The sequence below is a fragment of the Lepisosteus oculatus genome, chromosome 24 (genome assembly GCF_040954835.1).
Source record: "Lepisosteus oculatus isolate fLepOcu1 chromosome 24, fLepOcu1.hap2, whole genome shotgun sequence".
Classification (NCBI taxonomy): Eukaryota; Metazoa; Chordata; class Actinopteri; order Semionotiformes; family Lepisosteidae; genus Lepisosteus; species Lepisosteus oculatus.
The window spans coordinates 4234725-4251005 of record NC_090719.1 but is presented as its reverse complement, the minus strand read 5'-3'; the positions used below and the strand labels follow the sequence as shown (position 1 = coordinate 4251005).

Here is a 16281-nt window from a genome sequence, read left to right as displayed (position 1 = left end):
GCTGCTAAATGCAACTTTGTCTCGCTTGCTAACTTCTGGTTAACCTCGCCGTTTTTGCATCGTTTCATACAGTTGTGTGGGTATGGCGTGCTGAAAAACCTCAGTCAAGCTTCGTACAGAGCATCACCCTCTTTCAGAAGTCTGTTCTAGAATTGCTTCTTCCTATCTGAGCTTTATTGGTGACTACATGGCGCAATTTTGGTTGTTTTTTTTTTTGTAGGGCGTTGATTCGGAATTGTGGTTTCTTATCTATTACGCTAAACGGGAGCACTGGACAGCACCCATTCCCAAAGTTGTGTACGAAATCTTTGACATCTGTCAGAAAGGGTCGCGTTTCCACACAGCTTCGGCTGTGGGTCCAGTCTTTTTTTTATTTTGAACCCCATCAGCAAGAGAAGTAAAGGAGCTGTTGTTATTTGGTCGTTGTAATGTCTGGGGATTGCGCACTGTACAAAATAATGCGATATAGATTGAAATAGGACGTGTGCAGTCTTTGGATATGATGGTAATACTTTTGTGTTAATTAGTTCCTGTGCATTACGCTTCAAATCTCGTGTGATACACAAACGAGACCTGGTTTTATGCATTGATGTTGTTCACCCAGTAGATGCATCTTTCGTTTTGAATCGTGTTAGTCATTTCCTTCAAGTGCTTTCAGCTCTTAAATTCTTCAACGCTTTCATGTGACAATTGGCTGAATGGGTCTTAAGATGGTCCCTCCAGCAGTCTTGCAAAGATTTGTGGAAATGTTTGGTTTATTCCTCTGGAGGTTTTCCCCACGGGATAGCAATTGTATAGGATGACTGACTGATTTGTAATAGTTTGCAGCGACTTAAAATATCCCTAGGCCTGTGAATCATTTGAAGATTTTTAACTGCTTGTGAAACCGGTGAACTCGTGGCGGAGCAGGCAGTAAGCTGTGCAAAACTGAAAGTTTTTTTTTCTTTTTCAGTATTGTTTTGGGATTTTCTTAAGCTGGTGGTTATGTCATCAGTTACATAAATGCATTTGTCTTTTATCAGTTTCTGCTTCTCATTAAGGATCACAGTAAGAGATTCGTAAATACTTCTGACTTCATTCTTTAATGCATATATCGCAACGGTACAGCCTTTCAGAATCTGTTTCAGTTTTGCGGTTTATTTCCCTCTTTTTTATCAAGGCAAAGGTTGTGCTTTATGAAAGGAATAAATGAATGAAAATTACACATTTTTCCATGATGAACCAAATGATGCATTTTAGAAGGCAAAGGGTTACACCCACCAAAGGTATGGTGTGGAAAATCACATTGGTGCTTTTGAAGCAGTTATAACCCAAGAAGCCGCTGACCACAGATATGGAGTTTAAACAGGGGTTCCTGGCTTCAGAAAGAAAAGTAACCCTCCGTTTGCTAGATACCCTTGTCTGTTCTTCAACCGTATAGCATCGCAATATGTGATGGAAACAAGGGCTTGTTAGTACAGTTGAATGGAAAAAATGAAGACGAACAGGTTTCAAGAAGGACCCAAAACATCATCATAAGACAATGAAAAGCAACCCTCAGAGGTTTCTCCTGCCAAAAGGAGAAATCCCTCTTCTGCATCAATTTAGAGAGGCCTTTTCAGACGAAAGACGTACGTATGAGGTCACTGATGAATGAAGACCTAGACAAGGTCCCTGTGGCAGCCAAAAACGATAGCATCCTCCTGGATGATTTATAAGTGCAGGAGACTTAACAACATCCACTTAGATGGATACAGCGACTGGGGAGGACAAAGGAGAGAACAGAAAGGTCAGGGGGTGAATTATTGATCAGGCAGAGAGACCACAGACAGCAGCCGTTGTGCAAACAACACAGAGGCGCACCAGAAGGAAAATGAAAGAAAAAGCAGGGGTGCCGTTTTAAATCGTTAATTGAGAGCAAAGCCAAAACAGAGCCTCAGAAAACACTGGCCAAACAATTGGTTGCATTTGTGACCATCACAACTTGTGATCTGGAACCTCTGGTGTACGCCACTGGACACACTCTCTGTGCCTGGGGGGGGGGGGGTCTTATTTTTATTCTGCAGGGTGGAGACAGCTTGGGCCCATTTGTCTTTCATAAGCTTCTTCGTTTGCTCCGTGTGCTAACGGTGACGTCAAAAATCTGAATTTGGATTTGCTTTCAATGTATACGCCGCACTGTGTGTCATCCCTGGTATTGTGGGCTGTCTGCTCTTATGTAGAAGAGGATGATGTATATGTAAATAGAGAAGGTGTTCTGTTGTTTTCCATTCCGTACAGCACTCCGAATGCTGTACTGAAAAGCTTTGGGGATTTTAAGAATTGTATATTCAGCATTTCTGTAAAAACTGTGATCATATTTTTGTTTCCTGTTTGTTTTGGCATTGGACTAAAAGCAATTAGGCTGTTTGGTAGATTAGTTCTAGGTAATACATGTCACCTTTGGTAAATAACATGAACATTCGACTGTACTTTTCACCTTCATTTGGAGATAGGAGCAGATCAGAGTTTCCCTTCAACCATATCTTAACAGTTTATGCAGAGCAAGTTGGTCCCAGCTATTGGCGGTATCGAGTTTGATTTATGACTTGAACTCTTAGAGGATTCCCTTACAGCACTGCTCATACATCACACTGTATGCTAGCACGTGGCTCTTTTTTAGCTGATGATACAAAGCAGGACTGCCTTTTTAATCATCGATTGAGAGCACCATGAAAACAAAGCCTCGGAAAACACTTGCCAAACATTTGGTTGCGTTTGTGACCATTTCACTTGTAATCTGGCGCATCTTGTGTATTCTGAAAGAATTTACCGAGGGTGAACATGTTTTCCACCATTAGAAATGTGGTTACAAAACAGCTGTGGGTGTCACAGATTCTGAATCATGCAGTGCTTGTTGCACAGCACGATTTTGCTCTGTAAGTCAGCCATCAGATTTTAATTAGAACTGTATTATGAATTAGTGTGTGGGATTCTGTTTGCCTCCCTATCGATCTGTCTCTGCCACTGAGATTCCTAAAGCTAAGATCTGGACATGATAGTGAATGGAAAAGATCTGAGCTGACTGTTAAGGCACGGCCTGCCTGGGGTGTCAGAGGTCAGGTGATCCTATGAAAAACAAAGAAACTTTTACCTCTTCCATCATTTCTCCTTCGGTGTTTTCTGACAGTATTACAAGGTGCTTTCAAACAAAATGGCGAGAGCTTTAGAGGTGCATCCTTCTGGTTAAACATACCCTTACAAGCTACTCTTAAATTTAAATTTCGTTTTAAAATTTCAACAGTTCCCTGTAAACAAATCATGCTTACAAATGGAAGGCCAAACCCCAAGGAGAACAGCTAGTGTCAAACTTTTTGTTTGCCTCTTTGACGTTCTCTTCTGGTAGAATGCCGTCAGAAATAATCTTTACTTTTCCAGAATGTCGGGCAGTGTGAATTTAAGGTTGTTGCCGCAGAAAATAAATTGTCACCAACCTGAAAATAGCTTTAGACTGGGTAGTGATACTTTTGTTTCACACCCACTCCAGAAATAGCCTTTGTGTGTTGCTTTTCGCAACCACAGGCAGAGAACTAATGTTTCTCTGTTCAAAAGGCCTGCGTGTGAACAAGGTGCTCGGTACTGTATAACAGTACTTAAAGGATTAGGCAGTTGGCTCTTTGGCTTTGGGTTTTAAATCAATTAGATGGGAAAAATCACAGGTTACATCTTCTCTACCTGAGAGATGTGATTTGTACAATGTTGTACTGATCAGATCAGGTTAGGTTCCTGTGGAATTTGAAGAATGGTGGGGATTGAAACTCTCATCTCCAGGGCTCTTTACTGCTCTAAAATCTACAGTGAACAGATTTTGTGTGCGCTTTTTACTTTTCTGAGAATACATGGCGCAGCTTTTGAAATGTATCTTAAAACTTTCAGAGCGAGCAGTCCGGTGTGCAATGATTAAGTTGCTAAGAATCAGTCAGGCTTTGATGGAGAGGGGCAGAAAGGTGGACGTCTGTTGTGTCAGAATTTAGCACATGGGCTTTCCCTTATTCCTCAAGTGAAGCTGGTGACTAAAGCACAGGAGCCCTTTCTGTCTGAAACTGCTAATAGCCTCCTTTCCTGAAACAACTTCAGAAGTTGGAGGGGAGAGTCGGCATCACATCCTGTCATCGGATCTTCTGAACCCTCACCCCCCCCCCAAAAAAAAATCGACATGCTTCTCTGAATGTGGTTTTGTTGCATACTGTAACATAGATAAGACTTTATTGATCCCGAAGGGAAATTGATGTGTTACAGCAGTCCAGCCCAAGACGAGCAAAAACAGACACCGGAATAGACTAAAAATTAGAATACGTACAGTAATACAAAATAAATAAATACATAGGCGTGTGTAAAATATGATCATAGTCACTGTAAAAACAATAAAATATGTGCAAAATGTGCATAGGTATATACAGATTGAGTGTCCAAAACAAAAAGTACAATGGAGCAACATGCTGTCCATAGACGAGCAGATGAAGGGCTAACAGTCCTAGCCTAGGGCAGCGTTATACACCCTGACAGCCGCCGGGAGGAAAGACCTGCGGAAACGTTCCCTTGAACACCGTAGCTGGAGCAGTCTGTCGCTAAAAGCGCTCCGCTGCCCAATAACAGTCCCATGAAGCGGATGAGAGGCGTTGTCCATGATGGCTGTAAGCTTGGTCTGCGTTCTCCTCTCAGCCACCACCTCCAGGGGGTCAAGACTAAGCCCCCACACAGAGCCAGCCTGCTTGATCAGTTTATTGAGCCTAACATGGAGGCAACCTAGAAAGAACTACGCCGTCCTATACCTAGAACACCAAGGTCAAAGAAGAGAAATACAGTACTTTGTGGCTTTTTTCATTTTGGGGATTGTAGAAGAATTTAGTGGCCTTACGTTGGAAATATTAGAGAAGACTTGGGTTTGAATGCTTTAATAATAAATCTCCTGCTGCTTTGGATTAAGTGTGTGAAAAACAACATTTCTAGAGAAGCATAATCTCTGCAGGGACAAGTGATGGTCAGGAAGTTGGTGGAGTTCCCAACTGGTGTGATTTTTGACTGTTCTCACTCATTCCTCCCTCATCATCGTCACAGAAGAGGAGAGACTGCAAAAGATGGGTTTTGCTGTATTTTTTGTAGCCTAAGTTTTATAATAGGTCTCCAGTGTGTTCTCAAAGATTCTAGTGTGGTAAAAGTGCTGGCAGCCCACACAGGACTGAAGTTTAGATTGTACAGGCAGCTATCGGTGCATACTTGTTAATTGGTGTGGAGTTAAGGGTAAAAGCTGTATTCCCACACAAATGTAAAACTGATTTTTGATGTCTTTATTTAGATTCGCTTTCTTTAAAGCGCAACACATAAACACAGACAATGTCCACTTGCAGACTTGCTTTTTCAATATACTTGGAAGTAAATTGTGCATTACTTGCAGTTCATGGGGGGCGGGGGGTGTAAATTATACTGCACGCATGCCAGTAGAATTTTGCTCAAGCTGTCAGTGCCGTTTGGGGAAAAGATCTGACAAGAAACACGAGGAATACGTAAGAAGTTCTACAGTGAGTGGGGCGGCTTACATAAGGCTGTTTGACAGCAGGCACAGATCAGGCCACAGCTGTGGCAGGCAGATTCCAGGGCTTTGGTTTCGTTCCCAGTAGAGAAGGCGCATATCCCTGCAGGTCACCAGGAAGCCCAGAAACGAGATTCTTTCCCTGCGCTGTGCAGAGCGAGGGGCATTTCAAAACGGGTCTTGCACCGGCGCCTCTGTAAAACGAGGGCGTTTGCAAGGAACCCTGAGTCAAGAATGAATGTGACGATGGTGCAATCTCTTGACAGGACAACGGTTTTCGAAAACGTGTCCGTGCCTGTCCGTAAATAAAGGAACAGAGTAAAACTGACTTATGATTTACGTTCTGTGCAGTCCGTGTTATTAGTGTGTCAGGAGAGTTGCATTGTGCTGCACCTCTAGGTGTAACCTGTTTTTACTGTTTGAAACTCTAGACGGTAAAAGGTTTCATTTAATAGATTGCATCTTTATGAAGGGTGTCATGTTTACTGATTTTTTTTTTCCCGTCCGTTCGCTTAACCTCATGAAACTAGTTTTCGAAAAATCAGTTTAATGGTCGATACAGGCTCTGTATGTCATGTGGATTAATTGGAATAAACTGCTGATGTCAGCATTGCTAAGAAGAAAAGAAAAACATTTACTAGAATTACACTTGCCCACACATTGCCAATAGGCAAACATACTAAGCGTGTGAAAGAGTTGATTTAGAGTTAACGCACTCCATATATGGTATAGCCCACACCTGTGAAAATAGTTGCCCTTTAAGCCGCTGATCACTTGACTTGAATCAGTACCTAAGGGAATGCTCTGAGTGGGCTTGTGGGAGTGTGGGGCTCTTTCGGAGCAGTGCAGATGCTTGTCACATGAGCCTGAATGCAAACTTCCTGTTTTTCTGAGCTTGAACACTGAGTGGGCAGTCATTTGTTTGGCATGTGTTTTCATGCAAATTAATAGCACAGGCATGTGCAGGAAACTGTCGCAGTGCGTTCATGTTCTCGGCTATTTTATGGTTCTTGGCAATTTTTGTTTCCCCCACAAGAAGACAGTTTCTTTCATCACGGCTTTGATCTGTCTTCGGCATTCGTTGCACGCGGGAGGGTGTTGGTGTAGTTGGAATCGGTCATTAGATTATAAAGTTACCACATACTTGTAAATAGGATCCCTAATACCCCGATGGAATAGCAGAAGGGTTCTTTATAACGGGTCGGAATTAAACCCTACTGCATAAACCAGGATGTGACAGAGAGAAAATTTTATAGCTGGCTTTGTAAAACGTTTCCTACATCAATAATGCTGTGAAATATTCTGTAAAAAGTTTTTATGTATGTGATTACATTTCCCCTGCCCCTCCCGTGTGCAAATTGCACGTGTCCATTTTCAGTTCTGAAGCGCTGATTTGCAGATGAGGGAAATCTCTTGACAGTGATTGTAACGCAAAAAAAGTCCGGAATGAGACATCGCGTCTCATAACGGCATTGTAGCCTTCTCCTGCAGTCAAGGAACAAAGTGGTGAAGCCAAGGCCAGTGAGATCACCGGTCACACCTGATAGGGGATCATGTGCGAGTGAATCACTGCATCAGGAGAGCTATTTATTCTGCAGGTTGTTCTTGTCCCACCAGCACGTTTCCTCAGTGTGGTATCGGCTAAAAACTTTCCCTTCACACACACACACATGCGCGCGCGGTCACGTGCAGTTTCTGGATTTGCCTCTGTGCCTGTGTGAGCAACTTAGCATGAAACCCAGGCGCGTGTCGGCGCTCAGTAAATCATGACTTGGACGGTTTTGTCTCCGAGCCGTTTGCAGTCTCAGCTCCTGCACACCGTGGATTGTAGATCAGTCTCAAAGGTATGTTTTGAGGGCGAGGAAGGGAAAGGGTTTGATGTTTTAAAAGAGGTTGTTGTTGAACTGTTTGAGTAATATAACCTTCTGTATGAATGGGGTTAGTGAAGATGTTGGACCTGTTTTTCATAGGTCAGATGGTACTATTGTTTGTGTGTTTACGTGAAAAGCTATTGTTTGTTACTTGTCTAGATGATATAAGATGGTTGTTTGAAGTGGCCTAAATCCTGATTATTCTGCAGTGAAGTCTGAGTTCTGCCTTAGGTTGGTGACAGCACATGTGTATTGAATGTGTATTGCTGGACAGATTTGCGACCAGCTCATGTTGCTCTGTCTGCAATACGTCAGTTTTGAACAGGTTTTTGTCATCTTATAGTCTGACCTCGCATTGTGCTTTTCAGCCGTAGTATTTAAAATAATTGAAGCCTTTGAATTTTTCATTGGTAAAAGTGATTTAAAAAGTAACTTTTGTCTGAAGTGCCAGAAAGGTTTAAAAGTCTGCTCTCTGTAAATTAGGAAACTTTTCATTCTGATTTTGCTGCTTATGAAGTTATTTGTTCGGCACTGCTTTAGAAGTCAAAGAGATGGGAGCGGAGATCATCAAGTTGAAAATAATTAGTTTGGACATAATTCTGTGTGTTTTTTTGATTGAAGGGAGGAATAAACAAGTAAACAATGAATTTGATCTGATTTTGACATTTGAGCTGGAAAACTTGGATTTATAAGGAAATAAAATCTTCTCACCTGCGTTCTTATTTTTAATATGGTGTGTTTTTTGAAGGATGTTAAATAGTCATGAAATAATGGAAGCTGAAGAGAGCTGTAGATATTGCCTAAAGGCACATGGGCACATCTGCGATTCAAACCCAGGTTCTTTTGGGGTATTTTGTTTTGCTTTTATTTATACAGGGAAATCTTCTGTGCTCTGTACATAAAAGTAAATCAGTTGCCTGGAGGAAATTCGCAGAATTGAGAGGATAGATAAAGCAATAACAGTGGTTTTTATCCCCCAGTGCAATTGTCTATATGTGGTTTAAATAATACAGAATGATATATAGGCTTCCTCTTTTTTTAATATCAGGAAACGTCAGTTGGAAAAAAAACTCCAGAACTCTGTTCTGTCAGTCATTTTTGTCTGAAATCGAATCTGATTTCGTTCTCGGTCATATTGTGGCAGTATGAAGGTCATTACTACTGACCTAACAGTCTTCAGGACTGTTATTGAAAGCTCAGCATTCCAGTGCTGTATAGATGGGACTTTCTGTCCTACAGTCTGGGGTTCCCATGTTACACTGTTGATTACACCTAAAGGCAGTTCTGCAGGATAATTAAAAAGCTCAGCTGTTGGCATCAATCCGTACTAAACCAGTGAAGACTTGTAGTATTGATTTCCGAGTACATGTTTTGTATGATGATGATGATGATGCCTTTTTTTTGTCTCAAATGCCTTTAAGTGGTATTATGGGCACAACTAACTAGAAGTATTTTTCTGCACTTCTGTGTAGTTTCCAATAAATACAGAGCTGTAGGTTTTACCGAGTGCGCTGCGGTATTCTGTCCTTTTTAATAACAATGTGAGGTAACCTCAACAGATAACAAAGCTTTTTTTTCCCCCACAGGATGTGGTCAAGTATTGTTGGCCAGGTTCTGTCCTGTGGTCCCCTGGACGATATCTGAACCCAAATTTCAGCCTGAACACCTGTTAAAGTGATGTTCTGGCATGGCACACCCTCCTTTCACTTAACACCAAAATGTCCATTTTTAATGAGAATCCTGAGCCCGTCCTGATGCTCATAGTTATGTAATCTGGAGAGCAAAATTGCTATAAGAATGAACTGCAAGCTTCACTGATCTCATTATTTCTCTTTTTTCGTCTTGAGGCACGACTGCTTAAGTCAGCTCGCACGGGCACAGTGCTGAATGCAGTTCAGTTGCTACCAGATAAAATGTCAATTTTCTGTTGTTTTTTTTTTCCAATCTGGTAAAAACAATGTTTACGCCCCAACCTTTTTGCGTTGTGGGACGCTGACGTCACAGAATTTAGAAATTTAGAACGTTTTGATACGTTCAGCGTCTCGGGCGGTATACTCCCTGGCGAGTCTGGTTTCAAAATCAGTTGAGTTGGTTATTTGGGGGGGAGGGATCACGGACACTCTGGTTATGGGCGGGTAACGAGAGGGGAGAGGAAACCACAGCACCCAGTGACGACCCCCACGCACACAGGAACGAAAGGGCAAAGTCCACGCTGACAGGTGCCAAAGGTCAGAATGAATCCTAGGACCCTGGAGTTGTGGGGCGGCACTGCTAACCAGGAGACAGACCCCTGTGCCCATTAGGTGTAAACATAAACACTAGCAATAGGAAATCCACATGAAGGTCCTGTTGAAATGCCAACAGCGACCTTTGCTCTTATTTATTTTTTTGGACCATGCATTTGGCAGGCAAACCCCCAGGATGCAGTACATTTTATACCCAGGTTGATGTTACACTCTTTTGCACCGCTGTAGTAAACAGATAACCTACTGGGTGTCTCGTTGTAAATGTCTCATTGCAGGTGGCATGCCAGTGACATCAGGCTCTACGGTTTGCATGTGCGCTTGCCGGCTCTCAGTTTCCCGCACCACATTTCTATTCTGGATTCCCTGTTAAGAAAGTTGTTGTCCAGGGGTATGTAAGCGAAGAAGCCCTGGGCGGTTATATTTGGCAGTGGGTGCTAGTAGTTTCTATCGCTGTGTCCATTGGTGTTCTTTGTTTTCAGTCCCTTGACTGATGCTTCTGCATTATTTCAACTGGAGCTGTTTGCATCTTAACCCAGCTATCAGAAAAGAAAAATAATCTAGAAACGCGAAGTCCTCTGTAACATCTGGACTTGCCTTTTTTTAGCTGAAATCCTGGGGTCTTCTCTCCTGTTTGATGTCATTGCAGATCCTGTGCAGTTTGTGTTCATTTAGTGTACAATATTGCAATTCCTGAATACCAGAATTGCTTTTAGGCAGCATGGTGAGATGGCAGACATAAATAATAACTATAAGGTAAATATGTCATTGTCTCCATAATAAGCTAATATATTCAAATGGCAAAACATTTACAGGAATCTGACCAACTTAAAGGAAGCTTAAAAAAAACCTAATAGGGTTACAATACAAAAACAGGAAGCTTTACCATACACCTTAATTATTTTTTTTTTCAGACTGCAAGAATTTCTCCTTTCATCTTCTGTTCTTCAGTGTGGCTTCCTTATGAACCGGTTCAGGCATATATTTCGAGTTTTGCAATCTGACTTTTTTTCCCCATCGCTTTTGTCCCCTCCATTATAGCCAGATTACGAATTTAGATCGTGTAATCAAGCGTGTCATGTGCTTGGATGTACAGAAGCAGAAAGCCACTGACACAAAGTAAATCTCCTGCAGATATGAATAAGATGTTATAGTATGGCGGTAAAAGAGCCAGATAGGGTTTCTCCAGGATGACAGAATGTCAGACGCAGAAGAAAACATGAGGAGGAACATTGATAAAGTCTGTGCCCTGTGGCTGGCCTCAGACATAGTTCCCATTCATACTCATCCATGAAGTAAGTCTCTGGAGCAATTGTGTGGAGCTTTATGTAAAGCCCACAGAGAACCGAGACCTTGCAAATCTGCCAGCGAAAAGCAGTTTTAATGTCTATTAGGCTATGCAGCAAGAAATTTCGGAAATCTCTAGGATAGGAAATGGTTCACACTTTCATTGCTGTGCAGTGACTAGTAAAGAAACCCAGCGTGTTTCTTAAGCGTGTAGACTTAACGTTGGGGTTTCCCCCCCTGTGCAGTGAAGAAATGTTCTCGTTCAGGTCTTTGATCTGGGGATTGTGACCTTAGGGTATATTTGGAATATTCCAAAAGATATTTAGAAAGTAGGAAGCCCTGTACTAGTGGCTCTGCACCTTGAAGTCTGGAATCCCTGAGGTTTTCCAGGTCCCTTCAAATTGGCGAAATCTTTTGGCTGTGGAGAAGAGTTGTATTGGTCCAGTTCAATCTAGACTGGAAGCGTTTAACACTTGTCCTGTGTGAAGAACTGGTTTTAATTTAAGGAGACCTAGAAAACCTGCTGGATTCCCAACTGAGCCTCCAAACCTCATATTAAAGCAAGTCTCTTTTGTATTTATCTTATTTTTAGTAGCACAAGACATTTACCAGGATTCCTTTTTTAGTGCTTTTTTCCCCCACTTACTAGAAGTGTTCAATTGCACATAATTTTCCTCCAGGTGACTTTAAAACGCACCTTAAAAGACTGAGGAATTTATCTAAAAACCCAATTGAACTTAATCGCGACAGAAGAACGTGAAAATGCACTTTTGCTCCCAGTGATGCAACTGAGCAATAGTACAGCAGCAAAGCGTGAAAGCACTTTTCTGAGTTTCAGAAGCTGTCAGGAGAATATCATTGGGCACCAGATGGATTCAGAATTAAATGGAGCTGTGAGATTCCACACTTAAGCAAATTGATGCCTTGTGAGTGATTAGTGACACAAGTTAACCTTATGCATGTTTGTTTTCATTCAAGAACTTTTAGCTTAGCAGTGTCTGACCAGTTAAGCATTGCACTGACATGAAAGCTGGCAGAGTCCTTTTTTGTCACAATATTCAATGAGATTTTTTTTTAAATAAGCAAAATAAAATTGCAGGGCCCTCCCTTACACAGGAGAGTAAGGATGAGGAAACAGTGGGGGGCTTGAATTCAGGTTTAAACTGAACTAGGCTTTAGGGTCTTTCTTGGTGTTGAGAGTGCCCTTTCTCTTACAGGAATGGCATCCAGTTGTTCTTCTTAAAAACATTTCCATTCTTCATTCCCTGTTGTCTCCTGGTACACCTGGTTACCTTGTGCTTCTTTACAGTAAGGGTAGTGATGAGCACGCATACTGCATGTGCTGAAATGAGGGAAAGTGTAAGACAATTAAGGGAAAGCACGAGTAGGGATCTGTGTTCAAAATGCATCCAGGTTTCATAGAGAGTTGTGCTGTACAGCCAGGAGGTTGCTGTCTCCAGATTTTTCTGGCTTTTGCAAACATATGTTTTTTTTGCAGGTAATACACCTTTTCCTTTCTGCTAAGTACTGGAGTTCTTGGACAGTTCTACAAAAACAAATATTTTTAGAGCAAATGTCGATAGCTGTGTATTTAGCGCTTATTTTGCTTCCATTAATTTTCAGAACTATGCACCTCTAAGACTAATAGCGGTTATATATTTTGTGTTGCTCACTTTTCACCGAGTGAGGCACTAATTACGACTGGGAGTCAGGACCTTGTTGTAACTATTTCCTTTCATGCAGTGAAACAGTGTCTACCACAGGAAGGAGCTGTGTTTTTCTAAATAAGGAAAGCTGGCCTATATGTTGTAAGTTCACTGAGAAGCACATAGCAGTTCTCAGAGGATTGTCTGGTTGCCAGGAGCAGAAACACTGTGTTCTGAACTTCTACTTCTGAGAAACTGGGGAGAGTTTTTCCAGTCCTGCCCGCCAGAGCTGAAGACTGCCAGATTCTGTGACTATTAATGTGTCAGTGAACTTTAACAATCTCCAGAAACAGCCTCTACTGAAAGTTATCGGTGCTTCTGCCATTTTATATAATAAATCCCAGTTCCTGTAAATCTGAAGATTATCAGTGCTGCTGGAGTTTAACTTTGATGGATCAGTCTTGTTCTTATTTGAAAAAAAAAATTGCTGCTGTGATTTAATCTGCGTACCTGCTGTTCTTGAGTGGGTAGAATGCTATTCTGATCAACTATAGTGTTGATATGAAATAGATGAAGTTTTTATAGACCAGCACATCGGCCTCCCAGATTATGATATAGGGTGTGATTCCGGGTGGGGAAAAAAGCGTTTCTTCTATTTTCAGTCGTTAGTTGCCTGCCCCCCGCCTACGAGATGAAGACGGAACGGAGTTTTCTGCGGGGGTCCTGAAAATAAATCCCCTCTCTTGCAGCTGTCTACCTAGTTGCCAAACAGACAGCGTTATGCCAACCCACTGACGCAAGAGCAGAGAGCAGCTGAGAAGATGCCTGTGCAGGCAGCACAGTGGACCGAGTTCCTGTCCTGCCCCATCTGTTACAATGAGTTTGATGAGAGTGTGCACCGGCCCATCAGCCTGGGGTGTTCCCACACCGTCTGCAAGACCTGCCTCAACAAACTGCACCGCAAGGCCTGCCCCTTCGACCAGACTGCGATCAACACCGACATCGACGTCCTGCCCGTCAACTTCGCTCTGCTGCAGCTCGTGGGCGCCCAGGTGAGCTTTTGCGCAAGTCCTAGGTCTGTCCCCTGCTGAAAAGAGAGGAAAGGAAACACAACGTTTCGGCTGTGGAGCCTTCTTCTGGTGTGGAGGCGTGGAAGAAGGCTCCACAGCCGAAACGTTGTGATTTCTCTCTTCTCTTTTCAGAATTGGATAAATCTATCACTTGTTCCTTTGCAGCCTACGCATGCTGACGCAGCCACCCACCTGAACTGCTTGTCCTAGCTTTTGGCTGGGACAGGAGCCCCCTTGGCAATCATGCCTCAGGATAGCAGTAATGTAACAGCTGTGGTTCACTCTGCACTGTTCGCCTGTGGCAATACAAGAAACACATCAGGTTCTGGTCTATGAGTTTATATGGCACATAGTTCAGACAATTCATGGCAGCTCTGTCTCCCATTGGCTTGATTCTTGTAAAGATTGAATACAAATTCCTGGTAAAAAATACAAATATTTCGGTTGGAGATGACAAGCTCAAACCCAACTTCAGCCAAACGATTCTCATATTTTGGTCCTGACGTTTAACACCCCAGAACTGTAAAACCCGTTATCCAAATCTTGAACGGTGTTGAGTCTGCAAAATAGCACTTCACATGCTAGAAGGTGCCAGTCTTAAAGAAAGAAGGTCATTTTCAAATAAAAACGTCATGACGGCGATTTCATAAATCTTCGAAGCACTTCGAATTTTGTGGTCCTTTGACATTTTTTGAACGGTCCGTGAGGAAAATACAGGTCGAATGTTCCAGAGACTATACAAAATTGAACCTTCATAAAGTCTGGGTTTTTATTTCAGGAGCCAGGAGAAAAACCCTGGCTTGTTTTTTTTCCCCGATTTCTAATCTCGGTTTCTTGGTTGACAGAATAGTGATTTTTTTTTCTCCCCCCCAATTAGGTACCAGACCATCAGACAGTAAGCTTGAGCAATGTGGCAGAAAGCAAACATTATGAAGTTGCCAAAAAGTGTGTGGAGGAACTGGCTCTCTACTTAAAACCTATCAGTGGTGGAAAAGGTAGGTGATGTGCCCCCCACGTACTGTCTTTGTCATAAGTCTCTTTATTGGTCTCTTTAACTAGTCTCTTTAACTAAGGTTGCTGCTGGAAGAGGTGTTAGTGGGGCCAGCAGGGGGCGCTCACCCTGCGGTCCATGTGGGCCCTAATGCCCCTGTATAGTGATGGGGACACTATACTGTAAAACGGGTGCCGTCCTTCGGATGAGATGTAAAACCGAGGTCCTGACTCTCTGCGGTCATTAAAAATCCCAGGGCGTTTCTCGAAAAGAGTAGGGGTGTAACCCCGGCGTCCTGACCAGATTTCCCATTGGTCCTTACCAATCATGGCCTCCTAATAATCCCCCTCTATGAATTGGCTCCATTACTCTGCTCTCCTCCCCACTGAGAGCTGATGTGTGGTGAGCGTTCTGGCGCACTGTGGCTGCCATCGCATCATCCAGGTGGGGCTGCACATTGGTGGCGGTAGTGGGATTCCCCATTACCTGTAAAGTGCTTTGAGTGGAGTGTCCAGAAAAGCGCTATATAAGTGTAAGCAATTAATTAATTATTGTTGTGGGTCCTGATTAGATCGTGGTCTGTGCAAGAAACCTTATAATAATAATAATAATAATAACATTACTTTTACAATTTACAATTTCTTGCATTAGGAATTATCTTTTCGCATACTCCAGCTTGCTCTCCATGAGACACACAGATAGGGAGAGAAGCCTGGGGTCAAAGCGCAGGGTCTGCCATTGTACAGCGCCCCTGGAGCAGCTGGGGTTAAGGGCCTTGCTCAGGAGCCCAGCAGAGTAGGATTCCTCTGCTGGCGGCAGGATTTGAACCGGCAACCTTCCAGCCACAGGCGCAGATCCTGAGCCACAGAGCCACCACTCCACCTGGTTATCTGGTCAAGGCTTGCAGTGAACACATCCAGCAAAGATCTTGAGCACTGTAATGTGGTCTGTAATTGTCTTGTGACAATCCTGCAAAAGTCCAAAAAGTTTGATGTATGTACCATAGTTTATGGCTGCTGCAAATACTTTAACCACATTGCAGTCTATCATCACTAAGAAGCTGTGGAACCACTTTTCAGAAAAGCAGTCATTTGGCATTTGTCTGAAATTCTTCTGTTTTGGTACACTAATAAGTAAGGAACATTTCAAGCAAGAAGCCCTAATTGTTAAATCCCCTGCAAGTTCCTTTATAGGTTTATCACCTAAGATTTGACACCAACGTGTTTTTAAATAGATTGCAGCTTTTCTGTGACGGTGAACAATTTGACCACATTTTAGCGTACTGCAGTTTCTAGTCCCAGCTTTGACATCACTGTTAATGTAACCCAGCCTCCACATCTTTTAGAGACGGTAAGCAGACTGGGTTTTCGTCGTGATGAAGCCGTTTAGTACGCACTGAAGGAAGCATGCATTTCCTGTTTTGCTCCGATTTAATTTGTTTTGGTTTTCGTCATGATAACATCAGTGGCAGAAGTAATGAAAGCTGTGGTTGGTTGCGGGGAACAGAGGAGTATTATTTCAGACTATTCACACATCACGTAACAGAAGAGGTATTGATACCAGTAAAGCTTGATGTCTTTGTTTTTCAACTTGATTTCTCAAGGAGATGTGTATGAAGCATTTTT

The 16281-nt window shown here is 42.6% G+C and overlaps 1 protein-coding gene across 5 annotated transcripts in view; it reads left to right on the top strand.

Annotated features, from left to right (window-relative positions):
• rc3h2 (ring finger and CCCH-type domains 2) overlaps positions 1-16281 on the top strand; it is a 42904-nt gene that overhangs the window by 1546 nt on the left and 25077 nt on the right. For 3 of the 5 annotated variants that reach the window (XR_011183529.1, XM_069183519.1, XM_069183516.1), the window contains exons 2-3: positions 13345-13647; positions 14543-14660. Coding sequence is in view for 4 of the 5 variants with exons in the window: in XM_069183519.1 (XP_069039620.1) it covers positions 13417-13647; positions 14543-14660 (349 nt within the window). In the remaining variant the exon portion in view is untranslated. Of the gene's footprint in view, positions 1-4401; positions 7393-11005; positions 11876-13344; positions 13648-14542; positions 14661-16281 lie in introns of those variants that run through there. The other 2 variants (XM_069183517.1, XM_069183518.1) reach the window with 2 other exon arrangements.